Below are 24313 nucleotides of genomic sequence, written 5' to 3' on the forward strand. Positions count from 1 at the left end.
TGGTGGTGGGGAAGAAGCTGTTCCTACAACACTGAGTCTGTGTCTTCAGGCTCCTGTACCTCCTCCTTGATGGTAGCAATGAGGAGACACTCAATGAGAATGTCTTGGGTGAAGGGAGTCCTCAGTGATGGATGCCACCTTTCTGAGGCATTTCCTTTTGAAGACGTCCTCGATGCTGGAGAGGCTGGTAACCATGATGGAGCTGGCTGAGTTTGCAACTTTCTGGAGCTTCTTCTGATGCTGTCCATACTGGAAGATGATGCAACCAGTTAGAATGCTCTCCACAGTGCATCTTTAGAAACGCGTCACTTGGAAGGACTGTTTGGGGTGCAGTACAACCAAAGTATCTTCACTTTGAATAACCTCCCCTTCCACTCTGCCCACTTTCTCCAGAACTAAACTATGACTACGGACCCAAGTTACACTTGTCTTTTTGTGGGCACGCAGATCCACTCCCTCACTTGGAGTGATTGAAGTATACAGCATAGAATAATGCTTGTAGGCCCAACTCGTTCATGCCCGTCTAGCTGTCTACCCAAACTTGTCCCATTTGCTCATATCCCTTTGAACTTTTCCTATCATGTAATTGTCTAAATGTCTCAAGCATCATGGGGCCATGGAGTGGTTTGGCACAGAAGCAGGCCCATCAGCCTCTGTAGTGCATATTGACCTGTGTTCTGTCTCATCCCATCTACCTGCTATCGGATCATAGTCCTCTCATTGACCTATCCATTATTCTCTGAAATGTTACAAGTGAATGCACTTCCGCAACCTCTGCAGGCAGCTTATTCTACACTCACTCCGCCCTCTGAGTGAAAGATTTCCCTCTCAGATTGCACTGAAACAAGGTAAATGCACCCTCCTCTACGGCTTCCTCTGTACCCCCACCACCTTTTGATACTCAGTCCTGCAGGCTGCAATGTGCACAGGAGGAAGATGTTGCTGCTCATCTTTTGTGTGAAAATAAATGTCCCTGTTAAATGTTTCCTTCTCACCTTAAACCTAAGCCCTCTGCTTTTAGGCTCCTCTGTGCTTTCTCATCAACGTTCCCATAGAGAACTGAAAAGTTCTGGAACTGTTCATCTCCATCTGAGAGGATGAGCTGATTACAAAATCTACTAAAACCCACTGACTCCCACAACTACTTTGACCATACTTCCTTCCATCCTGCCTCCAACTACAGAGATGAGACATTCTGCCTCCAAAATGCCTTCCCTCTTCCTAAACCATGACTTCCCCTTGACCAAGTGGACAGAGACCTTGACTACAATTTCATCTACTTCTTCCTCCTCTGTCCTGTCCCGCTCCCCTCTTGGACAGAATGTAAACAGGTTTGCTCTGATCCTCACCATCTGCCCCTTCAGTCTCTTTGGTAATGCATTGCCTTTCCCAACCACCACCTCACCATTGCAATCGCTTTACAACGCCACTGATCACCGATTGGGGTTCAATTCCCACTGCCATCTATAGGAAGTTCATATGTTCTTCCTGTGACCATGTGGGTATTCCTCCAGGTGCTGTGGTTTCTTTCCACGTTTGCAATCCATATGGTTAGGGTGAGTGAGTTGTAGGCATGCTATATTGGCACTGAAACCATGGCAACACTTGCAGACTTCCCCCAACACATCGAAAAATAAACAATGAAGCAAAATTGTACTGCATGCTTTGGTGTTTCATTGTACATGTGCCAAATAAAGCTAGTGCTTGAAGTGTTTGGGCCTGAAACGATGACTGTTTATTCCTCTCCACACATGCTGAGGTCCTCCAGAACGTTGTGTTGGTTTGTCTGGATTTCCAGATCTGTAGAATCTCTTGTGTTTAATATACCTTTAATCTTTAATAAAGCTGATATTTAATCATTAATCTTAATATTTAATTAGGAAAGACACATCTATCTATGGTCCCCTTTCAACATATTGAAGAGAACAATCCCTTCTCAACCACCCTGTTACATTCTATTCCCAGCAACTTAGCCATGCGCCTACAGAGAGAGCTACACCAATTTTTCACCTCTTCCCTTCACACCAACCAGCTACAGCAGTGATTCAAATGCACTTCTTCCAGCCAAGAGCACTCCATTTACGATATGGGCCTCCTCTACACTGGGAACCCAAACACAGATTGGGTGACCTCTTTGTGGACCATCTGTGCCCAGAGGTGAACCTGAGTTTCTGGTTGTTTGCCAATGCAGCCAGAACAACCACAAGGCTATTAAAACAAAAATCTCATACCACCTTAAAAATTTCTTTCCCGGCAGTTAATCTGCTCAACCATTTTAGTTAACCTCCGCTCAATGCCCTCTATCTATACCTCAGTCACTTCACTGCACTGTAAACACTTCAAACACAAGAGATGAAAATCCAGAATAACACACACAAAATGCTGGAGAAACTCAGCAGATTAGGCAGCATCTATGGAAAGGAATGGTGAAGTCCTGATAAAGGGTCTCGCCCAAAACCTTGACTCTTCATTCCTCTCTATAGATGCTGCCTGACTTGCTGAGTTCCTCCAGCATTTTGTGTGTGTTAAATGATATTTTATAATACTGTTTACATTGTAAATACGTGATGGTACTTATGTACTTATGCACACTTCATTCCATATCTCTACTTCCATCTTTAAGTTTATTTTTTATATAATTTTTTATTCTTTTAATTGTTGAATAGAACATAGAGCCCAGGAGTAGGCCTTTCAGCTCACAGAGTTGTTTTATGTTGCACATCTTGCCAACGCACCACAGCAAATTCCTAATCCATGCAAATGTATATGGCAAATGAAGTTGATCCTTGATCCTTTGTGCACAGGACTGGAAAAAGCTGCAGAGACACATCCATCTAGATCATGGGCACTGGCCTCCCCACCATCCAGGACATCTTCCAAAAACAATACCATCCATCACTGAGAACCTTCACCCTCTGGGATATACCTTCTCCGTATTGCTACCATCAGGGAGAAGGTACATGAGCCTGAAGACACACATTCAATGGTTTAGACATCTTCTTCACATCCATTATCAGATTGCTGAATGGTCCATGAACCCTTGAACACTCCTTCACAATTTTACTCTCTTTTTACATTACTTATCTATTTTAATATATTCTTATATAATTTATAAATTTTTATGTATTGCAGCGCCAACACAGGCTTGAGGAGCAACATCTCATCTTACGTCTATGCACAATGCAACCCGCAAGATTCAATGTTGATTTGTCCAGCTTTAGGTAATTCTTTTTTTTTCTCTCTTCTTTTTTTTACAGCCCAATGAGTCACTCCACCCAGCAACATACCTATTTAACCCTTGCCTAATCGCAGGACAATTTACAGTGACCAATTAACCTACTAACTGCCACATCTTTGGAATGTCGGAGGAAATTGGAGCACCCGGAGGAAACCCATGTGTTCACAAGGAAGATGTAAAAAAAGGATGCCACTGGAATTGAACACTGAACTCCGACGCCACCACTAGGTTCAAGAACAGTTACTACTCTACAACCATCAGACTCTTGAACAAAGGGGATAACAGTTGCCTATCCACTGAGACATTCCCACAACCAGGCATCTCACTTTAAGGGCTTTTTGTCTCATGCTCTTGTTATTTATTGCTATTTATTTATATTTGCATTTGCACAGTTTGTTGTCTTCTTCACTCTGGTTGATCTTCCATTGATCCTGTTATAGTTACTATTTTATAGATTTACTCAGTATGCCCACAGGAAAATGAATCTCAGGGTTGTATATGGTGACATATATATACTCTGATAATAGAATTTACTTTGACTTTTGAACTTTGAACAGGCTGTAGTAGAGTTGTACTAACCACTACATACTACCCCAAATACATCTGAAACAGTCACTTCTGCCTGCTGGTATTTGGCTGAGTTCAAAGTCAAAGTAAGTCCAAGTGAACTTATTATCAAAGTACATATATGTTCAATATACTATCTTGAGATTCATTTTCTTGAAGGCATTTACAGGAAAATATGAAATACAATAGAATTTATATAAAAAGACTAAACATATTTTTATTTCTTTTGTTATTACTGTTGCTATTATGGTCTGTTAGTCCAACTCTAACCACTTTCTCCCAAACTGGTCCTGTTTCCATCTGCCACTCACCTTTCCCTTTTCCCCTCACCCATCTGGCAGAAATTAGGAAAATCTGAAAGCACTTACCACCAAATTCCAGGACAGCTTCCACCCCACTGTTCTTAGACTTGTGAATGGACGTTCTGTATCATAAGATGGACTCTTAGCCTTAAAATCTACCTCAATATGATCTTGTACTTTATCATTGCATATTTTTCAATAACTTTTTCACTTTATTCTGCATTGTTATTGTTTTACCTTATGCTCAATGCACTGTCTAATGATCTGATCTGTATGAAGGGTATGTAAGACAAGTTTTCACTGTATCTAGGTACAAGTGACAATAATAAGCCAATTCCAATACCAATAATCTAATTTATCACCTTCACCTTCTTTTACTTATGTGTATCCAATACTGGTGGCTTTTGTGTTCCTGTTTATCACCTTCAACTTCCTCTGCCCTCGCTTCCTCCTCCTCACTCCACCTTTCCTTTATTTGGTCATCTTTACCTATCATCCACGTGCCTTTGTCTCCCAGTTGCCTCCTATCTAGTTAGACCAGGACATTACCCACCTCCCTTTTAATTCTTAGTTCTGATGCAGGGTCTTGATCTGAAATATTGACAATTCCTTTCCCCAACTGATGCTGTTCAATCCATTGAGTTCTTCTAGCACATTTTTTTGTAAGTTATTGTCCCTTTTTCCCAGTCTGATGAAGGGTCATGGACTTGACTTATTAAATGCTTCTCTTTCCACAGATGCTGCCCAATATCAAAAAGTGGTATTGGTCATTAAGTATCCCCATCACACGCGACATTCCTTCTTCAAATTATGTTATCATTTTGTTATGTACTGCTGACACAAAACCACAAATTTAATGGCATATGCCTGTAATATTAAATCTGATTCTGATTTGCTGAGCATTTCCAAGGTTCTTACAGATACCTATGGATATACAACAGACAGCTTTCTGAATGGTTTCACCACAACTTAGTATGGAAACTTCAATGCACAAGATCGAAAGAGGCTGTAGAATTAAGCAGCCCCATCACTGGCAAAATCCTTCCCACCATTGAGGACATCTTTCAGAGGCAGTGCCTCAAAAAGGTGCATCCCTCACAATCTGGGAATGCCTTCTTCTCATTACTACCATCAAGGAGGAGGTAGAGGAACCAGAAGACACACATTCAATGTTCAGGAACAGCTTCTTCCACTCCACCGTTAGATGTCTGAATGGTCACCTCTTCAGTCCTTCTTTTTACACTATTTATTTATTTTTGTAACTTACAGTAAGGTTATGTCTTTGCCCTTTGCTCCTGCTTAAAAACAACAGATTTCATTCAGTAGAAATAAATCTGACTGTGATGCTGATGAGACAGGATCTGGCAAAAGGAGAGGCTTGGACTTGGTACTTGGATATCATTGATATTAACAAGCATGTGTTTCTCAAAGGTGCAAATTGGAATTAGGTTTTTCACAGACAGCAGGAGAATATGGGCTGGATATCCTCATTTTTGTACCATGATTCTCTGTAATTCGAAAATGCTTTGAAGTGTACATAAATGTAAATATGTTCATTCTTAACCAATTTCTCGAACAGAACCTCGCAAACAAGGGGTTGCAATAAATGGTAATTTGAAGTTCCTTTTAATATCAGCACTTTTAACACATTGTTAGCCAAACACTTTCAAAATGTAAAAGTATTTGTTATATTAAAATAACTTATTATACATTAAACAATGAGAAAAACAAACACAATTCCAAAGTATTATAGAATTGTGGATTTTTTTTTGGATTTCTTTTCCCCCAGTTCTCTTGACGATTTCATCCTAGAAGTCTTTGAAGTTTTTATCTTTCTCTTCGGTCTCTGAACTTTGCCATCTGTTCCCTAGTGGCACAACCTGTCAATCGCTCACATTTCTTCTCCGCCACGCTGAATTAGGAACGATGAAAGGACTGAAGGGGGGGGTGGAGGGAGTGTAGGCAGGATTTACTGGGCAGCAGTTTGTCAAGATGAAGAATCTTGACCAGAAATGGCAACTGTCCACTTCCCTCCATTGAAGCTGCCCGGCCCGCTGAGTACTTTTTGTGTACCTCCAGCACTTCGTGTGTGTTGCACCAAATTCCTTCCCTCCATGGCATCTGCCTGACCCCTTGAGCTCCTCCAGTGCTTTTTTTTGTGTTGCACCAAATCTCTTCCCTCAATAGATGCTGCCTGACCCCTTGAGTTCCTCCAGCACTCTTTGTGTGTTGCTCTAGATCATACCCTTCTATAGTCATTTCCTGACCTGTCCAGCTCCTCCAGTGCCTGTGGTGTGTTGCTCCAGATTTCAGTATACACAGTCTCTTGTGTCTGCCTCAGGAGGACGTTCTGGCTCAGTTTCAAGGGAAATAGTTCAGTGAGAACAGGATGGGTGTCTTATTGCACAGTGCAAATGTCCAGTGAAGGCCATGCAAAACTTTGAAGTCCATTGCCTCCGTGTCTTTCTTGTCCTTTTGCTATTCCAGGCTTAGTATTTTTTCATTATCATTGGTTTGTGTGCATGCGTGTTATAATTAGCAGGTGGGGCTTATTTACACACACTCACCCACTCGGTCACTCTGCACTCTTCGCACGCCACGTAACAACACCAGTGGAACTTGCAGTTACACCTCTCCCTCCGCGATTGCCTCAGGATATTGTGGCCTCGGCCGCAGCACAGGCTCTCGCAGCTGTCCAGGCCCGGGCTGGTCTTGTTGCAGATCCGTCCTCGAGTGCCCGCCGAGTCCAGCTCAGGCTCCCGCTCGCAGAAGTTGGGTGAGTCCTCGAAGAAGACCAGCTCACCGGCGGTAGACTTCCGGCGGTGCGGGTGGTGGGCGTGCTCCACCTGGCCGGTGTTGCGGTTGTGGGCTTTGATCAGCGTGGCGTTGTAGAACTTGTGCTTCAGCAAGGTTCCCACCGTGCGGAAATCCGGCGTCACCTGCCAGCATGTCTTGAGCTGGCAGCTACCAGATGTACCATGGCATTTGCACTTCCTCTTCATGTTGTCGGAGATCATCTGCCAGGACAAGAGAAACAAGAATTGGTCATTGAGCCAAACAGCAGAGAGTCAGGTCCCCAGCGTTTATAAGGCCCTGCTGAAACCATGTTTGGAGTATTGTGAGTAATTTTAGAACATAGAACAGTACAGGACAGTTCAGGCCCTTTGGCACATGATGTTGTGCCAGCCTTTTAACCTACTCTAAGATCAATCTAACCCTTCCCTCTCACACAACCGTCCATTTCTCTACCACCCATCTACCTGCCCAAGAGTCACTTAAATGTTCCTAATATATCTGCCTCTACCACCAGCTCTGACAGGGTGTTCCATGCACTCACCACTCTCCGTGTAAAAAAAAAATTACATTAAAGTGTAGGGAGGCATCCCTCCTATACTTTCCACCAATCACCTTAAAATTGTGCCCCTCATATTAACCAGTTCCATCCTGGGAAAACATTTCTGGCTGTCCACTCCATCTTACGCTCTTATCATCTTGTACTGCTTTATCGAGTTATCTCTTATCCTCCTTCTTTCCAGAGAGAAAATCCCTCACTCACTCAACCAATTTTATAAGGCATGCTCTGCAATCCAGGAAAAATCTACGTAAATCTCCTCTGCGTGCTCTTCAAAGCATCCACATCCGTCCTATCGATCATATGAACGCACAAGAGATCTAGCATGGCACAGTGCCAGCAACATAGCTTCAATCTCACATCTAGGAGTTTGCACACTCTGTCCCTGACTGTGAGGGCTTCCTCCGAGTGCACCGGTTTACTCCCATTTTCCAGTAGGTTAATTCACCACATGGGAATAAGTTTGGATGGCATGATCTCATTGGGCTGGAGATGCTTGTGTCTCCAATTTTTAAATTAAATTAAATGTAATTAATCATAAATCATCATTTTTGTGAAAGACGTGCTTGGTTGCAGGGCCAGTTCCTGTGCTGTACTGTTCTGTCTTCTATCTCAAGCAGCTGCAGTGGAGTCAGAATTGACAAACCAAGTCACTGATCTGCTGTCTGTTCATTCACATTTCACATTTTCAGCACCTCTGAGTAGTTCTGATAACAGAGTTATTCAGAAAACTGTTCTCCCAGAATCAGAACATTGTGAGCTGGAAATATAGCCTTGAATGGAGAAAGCTACAAAAAGTGGTGGGTGCAGCCCTGTTAATCACAGGTAAAGCTCTTCTTACCACTGAGCATGTCTACAATGAATGTTATCACAGTAAAGGAGCATCCAGCATCAGGACTCACCCTCACCATCTAGACCATGTTCTCTTCTTGCTGTTCCATAATGAAGGAGCTACAGGAGCCTCATGTCTCACATAATGTATTCCTTCCCCTCTCCCCTCTTATTCTGGCTTCTTCCACCGTCCTTTCCAGTCCTGATGAAGGGTCTTGGCCCAAAATGTTGACTCTTTATTCCCCTTCATAGATGCTGACTGACCTGCTGAGTTCCTCCAGCAATTTGTGTGTGTTCCATTGATAGTGCTATCTATTCCAGTCAGAGGTGACAATATTCACACCCACCTTCTATGCCCTACTGTGCATCTTTGAAAAATACAAAATGTTGGAAACCTCAGAAAGCTGCATTCCCTGCATATCCATGTGTTACTAGCCACTATCATATCTGCTTCCTCAAACTTTACCCCCTCCCCTTCTCCAAGGGAAAAAATCTGACTGCCTAACTGAGCTAAGCCTCTTATAATTTTATGAGTCTTCATCAGTCTCCCTTCAGCCTCTCCAGAGAGGGTACCCAACTTGTCCAACCTTCCTGTATAGCTCAGTCCTGTAAGCCAGTCAGCATCCTCAGAAAACATCTTCTGTACCCTCTCCAAATCCTCCACATCCTTCCCATAACAGGGTGACCAAAACCGTATACAATACTCCAAATGAGACACCTTCTGCATTTACTTTTCCTTTCACTTCCTCAATATTATTACGCATGTATGGCCTGTTAGTTATATATGTATTGGCAGGCAAAAGAAAAGATTTCCACTGTATCGCAGTACACATGACGGTAATAAGCTAATACTAACACACCTATGCAATTTACAATGGCCGATTCACCTCCCAACCTGAAAATGCTAGGAATGATCAGGTCAGGCAGCAACTGTGGAGAGATGCAACAATTAACATCTCAGTTTCCTTTCCTTTCCACAGATTCTGCGTTACTTTCTGATTGTTTCCAACATTTTTGAGTTTTATTTAAGATTTCTGCTTTTTTATATGTCATTTTTATAAACTGCATGACTTTGGGATGTGTAACTATACTGGAGCGCACAGAGAACCCCTGCAGTCACAGGAGAATACGTAGACATTATAGAGCTACAGAGCTGTAGAATTTTACAACATGCAAACAGGCCCTTCAACCTAATTTATCCACATGTTGCCCAGTGTGTCCCACCTGCCCACTTTTGGCCCACAGCTCTCTAAAGTTCTCCTACCCACGTACTTACCCAGATGGCTTTCGAAATTTGTTGACGTGCCCACCACAACCACTATTTCTGGCAGCTGATTCCAAATTCCCATCACCACTTGTGTGAAGAAGCTAGCCCTGATGGCCCTTTTAAATCCCTCATCTCTGATCTTCAACCTACGCCCTCTTGTTTTTAGAACCCCCTCCCTTAGGAAAAAGACCAGGACGTAACGTACAGGACTCTCGTGATCGTGCATACCTCTATCAGGTCACCCTTACATCTCCAATGTTCCAGGGAAAAAAATCCTAGTTTATGTAATCTCTCCTTGTAAGTCAGATCCCGTCAACTCCAAGCAACATCTTGGTGAATCTTTCCTGCATTCTTTTGAGTTCAATAGCATCTTTCCTACAACAGGGTGATTGAAACTGTACACTGCATAGATGCAGAATCTGAGATCAGGTTTGAACTTGGGTGGCTGGAATGGGTGAGGCAACAGCAGTAACATGTATCTTACTACCATTTCACATGTTGTATCCACGTGCATATAAAGAGGTTTTATCCCTATGTGGGTATTGATGAATAATTTACGAGGGAATATAACTTTTGTAATTTATTGAAAGATAAATATTATCTTTCTTTGTCACAGACACACTCGGTGGTCACTTTATTAGGTTCACCAGCTCATTCATGCAAATATCTAATCATGTGGTAGCAACTATAGCAATGTATAAAAGCATGCAGACACGGTCAAAAGGCTCAGTTGTAGTTCTGACCAAACATGAGAATGGGGAAGAAATGTGAGTTAAAGGCCGGACAGGGTGTTTTGAGTATGTCAGAAGCTACTGATCTCCTGAGATTTTCACGCACAACAGTCTCTAGAGTTTAAAGAGAATGGTGCGAGAAACAAAGATACATCCAATGAATGGCAGAAAATGCCTTGTTAATGAAGGAGGTCAGAGAAGAATGGCCAGACTTATTCAAGCTGACAGGATGGCAACAGTAACTCAAATAACTACACATTACAATAGTGGTGTTCAAAGGAAGATCTCTGAAGGCATAATACGCCGAACCTTGAGGCGGATGGGTTACAGCGGCAGAAGAGCATGAACGTACAGAAGCGCACTCAGCGGCCACTTTATTAGAAACCTCCTGTACCTAATAAAGTGGCCACTGAGTGAGTATAAGTGCACCAGGAATGTATGAGTCAGAGACAGAGATTCGGTGGCAGCCTCATTTCTTTAGTAACTAGCCAGACACAAGAAGAAAGCAACATTTATCACAGTTTACTCTTGCTTGAAAATAAAAATGCTAATGTTGTTACTTTACTAATTATACCCTGCTTGAGTTTGAGTTGCATGTGTTTGGTAAATTACAGAGGTCTCAGTGAATAGTAGGGAATCCAAGAGGTATTAATTGAGGGCAGATTTACTCAAAGATGGATTTCAACCTCCTGTGGTCAATTATAACTTGCCGTGTGACTGTGGGAGCATCAAAGGCATCTTGTGAAGCTATCTGTCTCTCTTTTTCTTAAGTATATATAAGTACTTTTCCAGCTGTTTTTCCGTTTACCCCGATGGGTGGAATTTGGATTGAAGTTGGTCCATTGGGTGAAGTATAGTTACTGAGAATTCCTTAGCGACAGTCAAAAATAGTATGTGGCCAACTGGGGATCGGCACTGACTGGGGTCAAAGGAAGCTGCTGGAGGTTTGGGATAGCCCTTATGAGAAAGTAGGCGGCAAGGGGAAGGGACAGATCCAGTGCATCATGACCGGTTTGACAAAGTTAAGGATGATTTGGAGAAGTTAGCAGGTAGGAAAAATGGCACAGTAGCGCAATCTCCCTACAGCACTAGTCATCACTAGCTGGGGTTCGATTCCTGCCACTGCCTGTGAAGAGTTTGCATGTTCTCCCCATGGCCATGTGGGTTTCCTGCAGGTACTGGAGGAAAACATAGGGGTGATATCAGAGGAATTCGTTTCACATAGAGACTGGTCAGGACATGGATCTCCAGGCGTTGCCAGGGGTGGTGATAGATGCAGATAAAACATGGACATTTAAGAGACTTGGATGATAGAAAACAGGAGGACTATGAAGGAGGAAAGGTTAGTTTGATCTTTGAGTACAGAAGATTAAAATTTTGGCACAACATTATGGGCTGAAGGGCCTGTATGGTGCTGTATTGTTCTACGTTCTATGTTACCATTTCCTCACACATTTGAAAGATGTACAGGTTAGGATTAGTGAGTTGTGGGCATGGTATATTAGTGCCAGAAAATTGTGGCAACACTTGCAGCTGCCCCCAGCACATCCCCAACGCAGGTGATGCACCTAAGAGAAGTTTGGATAGACACATGAATTGGAGGGCTATGGAGGGCTACGGTCTAGGTGTGAGTAGATGGGAGTAGGCAGGAACAGAACAGATGTGCCGAAAGACCTGCTTCTGTTTTGAAGTGCTCTATGACTTTAAATGTCTAAAGTTGTCAAAGGGCAACTTGAGAGCACGGCATTGCAGAAAGAGGTCAAAGTCACCTTGTGCTCAATTCTTCACTTTACTTTTGAGCAATGGTTATTATTGTAATGGAGCAAGATCTTACAACAAAATAGTAATCAGATAAATAGTGTCTTGCAGATTTTGCTTTCAAATTTTTGCCCACGGAGCAAAAGTGCCTTAGAGAAGGCTTAATAAAGTTGTTACTTCTCCCTCACCCCCTCTTCTGTCCTGATGAAGGGTCAAAATGTCGATTGTTTACTCTCCTCCACAGATACTGCCTGATTTGCTGAGGTTCTCCAGTACTTTGTGTGCGTTGCTCAGCACTTCCAGCATCTGCAGAATCTCTTGCATTTACACTGCACATTATGTAAGTCAGAGACAAATAATCCTGTTTTAAACTCTCTTTATTTCCATCAGTACCTCATGGATTCTACTGCTCACCTATTCAGTTGGTAAAATTTACAGTAGCCGAGTAGTCCACTAAACAACACGTCTTTGGGATGTGCGAGGAAACCAGAACTTCCAGAGAAAGCCCACGTGGTCACAGAGAGAACATGGAACTGTGCAGTGGGGATCATGATTGAACTGATCTGACTAGGTGTGAGATGGAAACACCAAAGACCATAAACAGAAAAACCTACAAAAAGTAGTGGACACAGCCCAGTCCATCACAGGCACATCTACAAGGAGTGCTGCCACAAGAAAGCAGCATCCATCATCAAGGACCCCACCATCTAGGCCGTGCTCTCTTCTCACTGCTACTGTTAAGACAGGAGGTACTGGAGCATTAGGTCTCATACTATCAGGTTCAGGAACGGTTATTACCCTTCAACCATCAGGCTTCTGAACCAGTGTGGATAACTTCGCTCACTTCAATGCTGAACTGACTTCATGGACCTCTAACATCATAAACCAGTGAGTTGTTTGTTATGTCTCCCCTCTCGCTGTGAAATGGAGACATCTCTTTCTCCCTTATTAGGGAGAGAGAGAGAGCCTGTGGTATGTTGAATGTTGGGTGACCAATGTTGTCTGTGGAGTACTGCAAGTCTGTGTCCTTGCTGTTGCTTTGCTCACACTTAAGAGCTCGGTGGCGGGTGCCAATGCTTTGTTTTTGCTTGTGGTCGGCGGTGGTGGGGGGGGGGGTGTGATCACTGCTTGCTGCCAGAGGCAGGGGAGCTGTGGGGGGGGGGACTTTGAGGTTCTAACATTTGACTGTCTTTTATTCTTTGGGGCACTCCTCCGTTTTCGTGGATGGTTGCAAAGAAAAAACATTTCAGCATGTATATTGTATACATTTCTCTGACATTAAGTGTACCTTTGAAACCTTTGAACTTACAGACTCACTTTCAAGGATCTACAATTCATGTTCACGGTAATACTTATTTACTTTATTTTACTCTTTCCACAGTCTGTCTTTTTATTCACATTGGTTGTTGGTCTTTGTCCATGTACAGTTTAGTTTTTCACAAATTTTATTATATTTCTTTATTTTCCCGTAAATCCCTGCAATAAAATGAATCTCAAGAGGTATATGGTGACATATAGTATATATATTTTTATAATAAATTTACTTTGAACTTTGAACTTTGAACTTGGGAAGGTGGATCTGCAAGCCACCATAGCACCCAGATCCTCCAGTGTCAATATCCTTGGGGTCACTCATTATTAAAAAGGACCACTCAATAAATACCATGACAACAAGAGCAGGTTGCAGATTAGGAGATTGATTCAGCTCCTGAGACCTTTCATATTGAATATTATTGAATATAGGTCAAATAACCTCTCGAATATTGAGAGGCCTAGATTGAGTGGACATGGAGAAGATGTTTCTTATAATGGGGGAGCCTAGAACCAGAGGACACAGCCTCAGAATATCCCTTTAGAAGGAATATGAGGATGAATTTCTTTCGCCAGATGGTGGTGAATCTGTGGAATATATTGCCGCAGAGGACTGTGGAGGCCACGTCAGTGGGTATAGTTACAGTACTGTAAATCTGGTGGGAGCAAAGGATGTTGGAAATGTGTGGAGCACTGCCAAAAGGGCATGGGGTGAGTGGAAGAGAAGGAATGCCAGGGCAGAGTTGGTGCGGGTGCAGACATACTCAGCCCTGAGACACCAGGCAAGGTCAATTTATTCCAAGCAATTGGTTTATTGATCATTACAAAATGTCTCTCTGATGCTTCCCTCTCCCTCCCTTCTGCCTTCCTCTTTTCCCAACCATGATTCTTCTCCCCCTGCCTTCTTCCCAGTTCTTAGGGACCCATATCAGAATCAGGTTTATCATCGCTCGCATAAGTCATGAAATTTGTTTACTTTTTATGGCGGCAATACAGTGCAATACATTATATTACTCCAATACTGTGCAAAAGACTTAGACACCCTAGCTGTATATATATATGCTTGAAACTTTTGCATGGTACTGTTTAATAGATGTTGATAGGTTCTTGATCAGCAATGGGTCAAAGTTTACAGGGAGAAGACAGGAGAATGGGGGAATGGGTGAGAGGGATAACAAATCAACCATGATAGAATGGTGAAACAGAATTGACAGGACGAATAGCCTAATTCTGCTCCTATATCTTATAGTCTTATCGCCAAGGCATGTTTAGATCCATCTTTCTCACAATCTCATGACTGTCTTACACTCTCCTTTCAATTTGAACATACACATCCCTCCCCGTTAAGAATGTAACATCTCTCATCAAAGATCCCCATCATCTGGGACATCTCACCTTTTCCCAAATACAATCAAGCAGGTGGTACAGAAGCCTGTGATCCCACACAGCTAAATTCAAGAGCAGCTACTTCTCTTCAACTATTTGGATTTTGAATTACCCAGAGCAACCCTAATCACAACAGAGACTATTTTGATTGTTCAGCATTTTTTTGCTAAAATAATGGTCTTTCTTGTAAATATTGTGTATAATTTATATTTAATTAAGTTTTTCCTTAGAAAGCTGCTTATAGATGTCAAGTGCCTGTGATGTTGCTGCAAGTTTTTCATTGCATTTCTGCTACATGTACTTGTATTACACGCCAGTAAACTCAACTTTGACAACAGGAGTCTTGCCTTTGCCAAGTCAGTTTACCCACCCAGGCTAAATGTAGCCAAAACAAAAATCCCAAAATAATTTGAGTTCATCATCAACTTTGTTTACCTCCTCCCATTGTGAGCTCATCTGTTGCTCTAGTTTTTTCCTAGGCACAAGAAATGTTCTATCCTCATGATTGCTGTGAGTCATTTCCGTCTCTAGTTTGTTCCTTTGACTTGGGCCTCCTGAGACCACAGACCACAGACCATTTCTGGAGTTCAGCTTCAGAGATGGTGGTTAGTGTCTCTCCTACCACTAGCCTCCTCTTGTCCAGATTCTGATTGCCCAATAGTGAAAAGAGATAATGGTTATTTTTATTTCTCACATGTAAATTGAAATGTACAGTGCTAGGTATTTTCACACCAGATCAGCCAGGATTGTGAAGGACCGTCCTCAAGTGTCACCAGGCTTTAGCATGCCCACAACTCATTAACCTTATCCATATGTGGGAGAAAACTGAAGCACCTGAAGGAAACACAGGGAGAACATACAAACTCCTTACCAATAGAGGTGGGAGTTGAACCCAGATCTTACAGGTGGTGCTGTTAAGCAGTTTGTCATTTTGGGTCAAGACCATTAAAATCCGGGGGGCGGGGGGGCGGAGTGTTTCAGGTTGTTATTTCACATTGAGACCCAGAGTCCAGATGGAAGATCTTCATTTGAAACATCGACTGTCTATTTCCTTCCATTGATACAAAAGATTTTGCAGAAGCAGGAAACCTTGAGTGACAAACATAATGTTAGAGGAACTCAGCAGGTCATGCGGCCTCTGTGGAAGGCAAAATAAGAGTCGACACTTCAGCCTTTTAGCACTTCCACCTATTCCCCCACCCCCCCCTCCTTCTTTTATGTCTCATTCTGGCTTCTTCTCCATTCCTTTCCAGTCCTGGTGAAGCGCTTCGTCCCATAACATCAGCTGTTTATTCCTCCTCACTGATGCTGCCTGACTCACTGAGTTCCTGAAGCATCTTCTCTGCTGTTATCACCAATGTAGGGGTGATTGATAAGTTCGTGGCCTAAGGTAGAAGCAGTCAATTTTAGAAAACCTAGCACATTTATTTTGCAACATCGTCCCCTCCTACATTTACACACTTAGTCCAGCAGTTGTGGAGCATATGGATCCCTTCTTTGTAGAAGTCGGCATCTTGGACCTCCAGAAAGTGGTCCACTGCAGGGTGATTGATAAGTTCGTGACCTAAGGTAGAAGATGAGTTATACAGTTCTCGTTACATGCACCTGAAGTTCAACTCTTTGAGTGATTACGCAGAAAGTTTGAAGTTAATAACTCATCTCCTTCTACCTTAGGCCACAAACTTATCAATCACTCCTCGTATTCTTTGACACACACCAATCCCAAATGAGTAGTCTTTGCTTTATGTCTTTTGTACTACACTCGCATTCTGTACATATCTTGACTTACATTAGAAACCAGATCAATCAGAGATGAGGTGAGAAGGACTGATCTTGGTGACATGATAACATTTCAACAGAGTATGATATAAAGTCACCTTGTAAAACTGAAGTCAGTGGACATCAAACACTCCAAGGATGTCACCGCCGGAATTACACAACAAAACCATAAGACATAGGAGCAGAATTAGGCCAATCAGCCCACTGAGTCTGCTACGTCATTCCATTATGGTTGATTTATTATCCCTCTCAACCCCATTCTTCTGCCTTCTCCCAGTAATCTTTGACACCATTACTAATCAAGAATCTATCATCTTCCACTTTAAATATACCCAATGACTTGGCCTCCACAGCCTTCTGTGGCCATGAATTCCATAAATTCACCACTCTCTGGGAAAAGAAATTCTTCCTAATCTCTGTTCTAAAGGGACATTCTTGTAGTCTGAAGCTGTGCTCTCTGGTCCTAGGCATCCTCTCCATGTCCACTCTGCCTAGGCCTTCCACTGTTCAATAACTTTCAATAAGGTTGTTCTCATTCTTCTAAACTCCAGTGAATACAAGCTCCAAGCCATCAAATTCCCCCAATACATTACCTCTTTCATTCCTGAGATAATCTTGTAAATTCAGATCCGAGAATTGAACCCCAATTGGTGATTGTTGGCACTGTAAAGTGGCACGTTAACCATTATGCTACCGTGTCTGTGCTATCTCTTCTGGACCCCCTCCTATGCCAGCACATCTTTTCTTAGATAAGGGATCAAAAGACTGCTCACAATACTCCAACCACGGTCTGACCAATTCACTTGTAAAGCCTCAGCATTACATCCTTTTGCTTTTACATTCTAGTCCTCTCAAAACGAATGCTAACCTCACATTTGCCTTCCTTACCACAGATTCAAGTTGCAAATTAACCTTTCATGAATCCTGCACGAGGACTCCCAAGTCCCTTTGTACCTCAGATTTTTTAAATTTTTAAAATGAATGCGAACATTGCATTGGCATTCCTTACCACTGACTCAACCTGTAAGTTAATCTTTAGGGAATTCGGCACTAGGACTCCCAAAACACTTTGCTCCTCTGAGTTAAAAATCTTCTCTCCAATTAGAAAATAATTTACACCTTATTCTTTCTACCTAAGTGAATGGCCTACTCTGTGTAGGTGACTAGGCTGGCACATGACTGTGGGTTGAAGGGCCTGGATTGGGCTATGCTGTTCTATGCTTTAGGACGTATGTCACTGATAATAAGTCTGACTGATACATTACCGTCCTTCCGGGTCTAAATCTTGGAACCATTTACCGGTCTCCAGCGGCTCAAGAAAGTAAATCACAACCATCGTGTCAGGGGCAATGACGGATGGGAGATAAGTGCTGACCTTGTTATTGACACTTAGAGATCAGACAATGAAAATAAAAATAAAAATAAATATCTATAACATGAGAAACTGCAGATGCTGGAAATCCAGAGCAACACACAAAATGCCAGGGAAACTCAGCAGGTCAGGCAGCATCTATGCAAATGAATAAATAGTCAATATTTCAGGCCAAGACCTTTCATCAGGATGTCACTGCATCTTGCACATTATGCTTCATTTCGATTTTTCATTTATCTTTCACTCCATACCATACCATACATATTTAAGAACCCAATAGGCAGATTATGCTTGACACTGGGATTTAGAGGATGAGATGTGATCTCATTGAGATGGAAACCTAACAGGGGTTCACAGAGTTAGAGGGGTTATTCCCCTGGCTGGGCAATCAGGATAAAGATGAATGCTAAGAAGGGGGAGCTTTGGGATTCTAGCATTTTTAACTGTCACTCATTCTTTGGGGCACTCCTCTGTTTTCGTGGATGTCTGCGAAGAAAAAGAATTTCAGGATGTATATTGTATACGTTTCTCTGGCATTAAATGTACCTATTGAACCTAAGAGGGTTTCACAGACTTCGAGGGGGTATTCCCTTGGTTGGGGAAACAGAGAAGATGCTGAGCAAAGTAAATCTACATTGAGCAAGAGGCAACTGTGGAGCACTGAAGACTGCCACTACTCACTGTGACCACAGAGCAAGAGAGGCAGAGGCTTGGTGGGATTGTTGTCAACACTGCCTGCTTGTAGACTCAGCCCATATGTCTTTTGAATGAGGGAAGAAACCTATGCAATCACAAGAATATAAAGGCAGGGAAGTTGTGCTAAAACCATTGTAAAGAGTTAAAGAGTACTAGGATCATAAAGAGCACTTTTGGCACATTGGCCTTCGTAGATGAAAGCATTGAGTACAGAGTTGGGATGTTAATTTGAAATTGGTGAAGCCAGATTTGGAGTATTGAAAAGATAAAAAAGATTAGCTTTGTCAGCTATACGTCGAAACTTTGAAACATACATTGAAATGCAACGTTTGCATGATTGACTAATGCAATCCAAGGATGTGTCAGGGGAAGCTCGCAATGGTCGCCAGGCTTCCGGCACCAACGTAGCATGCACACATAACTTACTATCCTAACCCATGTGTATTTGGAATGGGGGAGGATCCAGAAGAAACACACACATCACATGGAGATCTTATAACTCCTTTTAGACTATTGCAAGAATTGAGCCCCAATCACTGGCGCTGTAAAGCATTAAGTGAGCTGCTACACTGCCATGACGGTCCTGACAACAAAGGCAGATACTTAGAGTCCTACCACTATCAGTCATCGAGTAATTGAGCAGAGATACAGGCCCTTCGGTCCAGCACATCCATGCTGACCATGGAGCCCGCCAAGCTGGAAACACGTGTCTGCATTTGGCCCATGGCCATCCAAACCTCTCCCATCCACGTATTTATGCAAATAACTTTAGGTGTTGTTACTGCATCTGCTGCAACCACTTCTTCCGGCAGCTCGTTCCAGACTCCCTGTAAAGAAGTTGCCCCTCAGGTGCCTTTTAAATCTTTCACCTCTGGCCTTAAATCTATTCCCTCTAAACACAAGAAATTCAGCAGATGCTGGAAGTTTTGAGCGCACACATAAAATACTGGAGGAACTCAGCAGGTCAGGCAGCACCTGTGGAGGGGAATAAACAACTATCCATCCAAAATCTCTTTGACCTCCTTCCGTCAGGCAGGAGGTATTGTAGCATTAGGACATGACTGTTAGGCGGGGTAACAGATTCATTTCCCTAGGCCGAGAGACTACTGAACTCCCTGCCACTCCCAGGTCTCAACATGTATAAAGTGGCAGTAGTGTTATACTGCTTACGTTTTAACTTGTGATGTAAATGCACTTTATTTGTTGTTTATTTATTTATGGTAATATTACTTAATGTGTTGTGTGCGAGGTATATGTACTGTGTTGTGGAGGGGTGTTGTTCCGTTTGGTGGTATACATGTGTATGGTTGAATAACAATAAACTTGAATTTACTTCTTTCTCTGTTAATCTCCACATAGAATGTGTCACTGCAGCTGCTCTATAAGAGGGTGAGGATGAGGGTGAGGGCCACACTCCATTTAGAAGTGCTGAATCTACAAATGGCAGCGTTGACAACCCTACCACGTCTTCTCCCCTCTTCCCTATCTCCCATCGCTCTGTGGCCCTCCCCGGCCCTTGGACAGCAAGCGTCTGTCAGCAGCAGAACAAACACTCTGGCCAATTAATCTACAGGAACAAACACTGCACAGGAGAGCTGACAGCTAAGAGCAAACAACAACAGACTTCAGAGGATCTGTAATCAGTGTAAAGAGATGAAAAGAAATAATATGCATTTAGATAGCACCTGTAGAATAGGATTATGATCTGAGGCTGAGGCTTTTCACTGGAACATAATCTCCAAAATTAGATTTCAAGGCAAGGATAGACATGTTAAGACATTAATAAGCACGTTAAAGCAAAATGAGGAAGGAGGTGGAGCGAGGGAGGTTCCAGCGATTAATACTGCAAAGGAGTCGTACTGATGAAGATATGTTTACTCATAAAGGCCAGTAAGTGCAAGAAGCAATAGATATGATACTACTACCATCAGGCAGGAGGTACAGGAGCCTTAAGTCCACATGAGGTTCATCCATCCTGAACCAGTGAGGTTAACTTCACTCATCACAACTCTGAGCTAATTCAACAACCTGCAGACTTACTTTCAAGGACTCTACAACTCATTCTCAGCATTAATTATCTATATATCTATTTACCATTCTATCTATTAATCTGTGTAGCTACCCATCTATTTATTTACACAAATTGTCTTCTTTTGCACATTGGTTGTCACTCTTTGTTGATGTGTAGTTTTTCTATTGTATTTCATTATTTTCCTGTGAAAGTCGGAAAGAAAATGAATCTGAACATAGTATGTGGTGACATATATGTACTTTGATAATTAATTTATTACCACTTTGAGTTTGACTTTGAAACCAAGGGGTCATTTGAATTTGAAAACTGAATATATTTACTCTAGTGATAGAATATATAATAGTACAACACAGTGAAGGCCTTACAGCCCACAATATTGTGCTGACCTTTTATAACCTACTCCAAGATCAATCTAACCCTTCCCACCCACATGGCCCTCCATTTTTCCCTCCATGTGCCCATCTAAGAGTCCCTTAATCCTCCCTAATGTATCTGCTTCTACCCTGGCAGCAGTGTTCAAGCATCCACCAATCTCTGTGTAAATCCCCTAACCCTGACATTCCTCTAATCAGCTTAAAATTATGAATCCTCGTATTAGCCATTTCTGCCCTCTGAAAAGGGCACTGGCTGTCCACTCTATCTCAAGTTCAACTTCAGGTTTATTGTTATCTAACTGCATATACATACAACAAGATAAAACAACATTCCTCCGGGCCAGAGTGCACCACATAAACACATCATACACATCGCATACAACAAACATTACCACAAATAAGATTCTATATTCTATATTCTATATCTACCGAAAGGTGCTGGAAAAGGGCCAGAAACTTCATAAGGGATCCCACCCACCCTTCTCATGGGTTGTTTGTTCCACTCTCATCAGGGAGGAAGCTACGTAACAGCCATGCCAGAACCACCAGACACAGCAAACCATTACTTTCCCCAAGCAGTAAGACTGATCAAAACCTCCAACCACTAACCCACCCCTCCACAACCCCTAACACCACTACTTTATCTTTTCCTGTCAGTCACCTTATATACAGACACCCCTGTGGCTAGCATTACTTGATGGGCATACAATCAATGTATTCTTATGTATTTACATTTATTGTGTTTTTATTATTATAAAAACATAATTTTTTTTCTCAGCTCCAGCTGGTAAACCTGAGGTACGGGCATAGCCAAGAACACTCATTTCTCAATTGCTGGGAACTTTTAGACTATTCTAGTGTGTGAGGCCAGTTTTCTGTTCTCGGTGTCAGGCATGGGAGATCCTGGAGGCTCCCAGCCTCCCAGACGGCCATATCTGCACCAGGTGTGTCGAGCTGCAGCTCCTAAGGGACCGAGTTAGGGAACTGGAGATGCAGCTGGATGACCTTCATCTGGTCAGGGAGAGTGAGGAGGTGACAGAAAGGAGTTACCGGCAGGTGGTCACACTGGGGCCACGGGAGACAGACAAGTGGGTCACTGTTAGGAGAGGGAAGGGGAAGAGTCAGGTACTAGAGAGTACCCTTGTGGCTGTACCCCTTGACAATAAGTATTCCTGTTTGAATACTGTTGGGGGAGGACAGCCTACCTGGGAGAAGTAACAGTGGCCGTGCCTCTGGCACAGAGTCTGGTCCTGTGGCTCAGAAGGGTAGGGAAAGGAAGAGGATGGCAGCAGTGATAGGACACTCTATAGTTAGGGGGTCAGACAGGCGACTCTGTGGACACAGGAAAGAAACTCGGATGGTAGTTTGCCTCCCAGGTGCCAGGGTCGGGGATGTTTCAGATCGCATCCAAGATATCCTGCAGTGGGAGGGAGAACAGCCAGAGGTCATTGTACATATTGGTACTAATGACATAGGTAGGAAAAGGGAAGAGGTCCTGGAAAAAGACTACAGGGGGTTAGGAAGGAAGTTGAGAAGCAGGACCGGAAAGGTAGTAATCTCGGGATTACTGCCTGTGCCACGCGGCAGTGAGAGTAGGAATAGAGTGAGGTGGACAATAAATGCGTGGCTGAGGGATTGGAGCAGGAGGCAGGGATTCAGATTTCTGGATCATTGCGACCTCTTTTGGGGCAGGTGTGACCTGTACAAAAAGGGCAGGTTGCACTTGAAACCCAGGGAGACCAATATCCTGGTGGGGAGGTTTGCAAAGGCTGCTGGGGAGAGTTTAAACTAGAATTGTTAGGGGGTGGGAACCGAACTGAAGAGACTGGGGAAGAGGAGGTTGGCTCACAAATAGAGAAAGTTTTAGATCGGTCAGTAAGTTTGCTGATGACACAAAGTTTGGAGGTGTTGTAGATAGTGTGGAGGGCTGTCAGAGGTTACAGCGGGACATTGATAGGATGCAAAACCAGGCTGAGAAGTGGCAGATGGAGTTCAACCCAGGTAAGTGTGAAGTGATTTACTTTGGTAGGTCAAATATGATGGCGGAATATAGTATTAATGGTAAGATTCTTGGCAGTGTGGAGGATCAGAGGGAGTGTTTAAAAGCGAGAAGATTAACGGAGCGGGTGACGTTGTAGCGGATGATGGAGTAGTGGGAGACAGAGTAGTAAAGCTTTGGCTCGAGTGCCTTCGGCGAGCAAAGGCTGAAGGATGAGCTTCACTCCAAGTGAGGTAAGGCCGGATAAGTTTCTTAAATTAATCTAACTACCTTAGGAGTAGGTAATGGAGGCAGCAGTTAGGGCAGTTGAGTGCTCTGTTTGCAGTACATGGGAAGTCAGGGTGAGCACAATTGTCCCTGATGAATACACCTGTACAAGGTGCATCCAGCTGCAGCTCCTGACAAACCGAGTTAGAGAACTGGAGCTGGAGCTGGATGAACTTCGGATCATTCGGGAGGCAGAGGCAGAAATACACAGGAGTTACAGGGAGATAGTCACCCCTAAGAGTCAGGAGGCAGGTAGCTTGGTGACTGTCAGGAGAGGGAAGGGGAATAGACAGAATGAGCAGAGCACCCCTGTGGCCGTTCCCACCAATAATAAGTACATCGTTTTGGATTCTGTTGATGGGGACAATCTACCAGGGACAAGTTGCAGTGGTTGCGTCTCTGGCACCAAGACTGGACCCTCAGCTCAGAAGGGAAGGAGGGAAAAGAGGAGAGCAGTAGTGATAGGGGATTCGATAGTTAGGGGGACAGATAAGAGGTTCTGTGGAAGAGATCGAGAATCCCAGATGTTCTGTTGCCTCCCTGGTGCCAAGGTCTGCGATATCTCAGATCGAGTTCTCAGTATTCTCAAGAGGGAGGGTGAGCAGCCAGATGTCGTGGTCCATGTAGGGACCCATGACGTGGGTAGGAAGAGTGAGGAGGACCTGAAAGGTGAGTTTAGGGAGTTAGGCGCCAAGTTAAAGCACAGGACCTCCAGGATAGCAATCTCAGGATTGCTACCAGTGCCACATGCAGGCGGGTTTAGAAATAGTAAGATAGCGCAGATCAACACGTGGTTGAAGACATGGTGCAGGAGCGAGGGCTTCAGATTTATAGATAATTGGGCAGTTTTCTAGGGAAGGTGGGACCTGTTCCGGCGGGATGGTTTACTTCTGAACTGTAGGGGGACAAATATCCTTGCAGGTGGGTTTTCTAGAGAGGCTCCAGTGGATTTAAACTAGATACAAGGGGGGAGGGGAACCAAAGTGTAGGAACAGATGTAGGGGAGAAGGAAGAAAAAGAAAATAGTAAAGTTGTTTGCACAATTAGTGAT

The 24313-nt window shown here is 43.2% G+C and overlaps 1 protein-coding gene across 1 annotated transcript in view; it reads right to left on the minus strand.

Moving 5' to 3' along the window:
- Window positions 1-6656: 6656 nt before the first annotated feature.
- wnt10a (wingless-type MMTV integration site family, member 10a) overlaps window positions 6657-24313 on the minus strand; it is a 125059-nt gene continuing 107402 nt past the window's right edge. Inside the window, exon 3 of the mRNA XM_072262367.1 lies at window positions 6657-7124. Within this exon, the coding sequence (XP_072118468.1) occupies window positions 6657-7124 (468 nt within the window). The remainder of the gene's footprint in view (window positions 7125-24313) is intronic.

Source organism: Mobula birostris, chromosome 6 (assembly GCF_030028105.1).
Source record: "Mobula birostris isolate sMobBir1 chromosome 6, sMobBir1.hap1, whole genome shotgun sequence".
Classification (NCBI taxonomy): Eukaryota; Metazoa; Chordata; class Chondrichthyes; order Myliobatiformes; family Myliobatidae; genus Mobula; species Mobula birostris.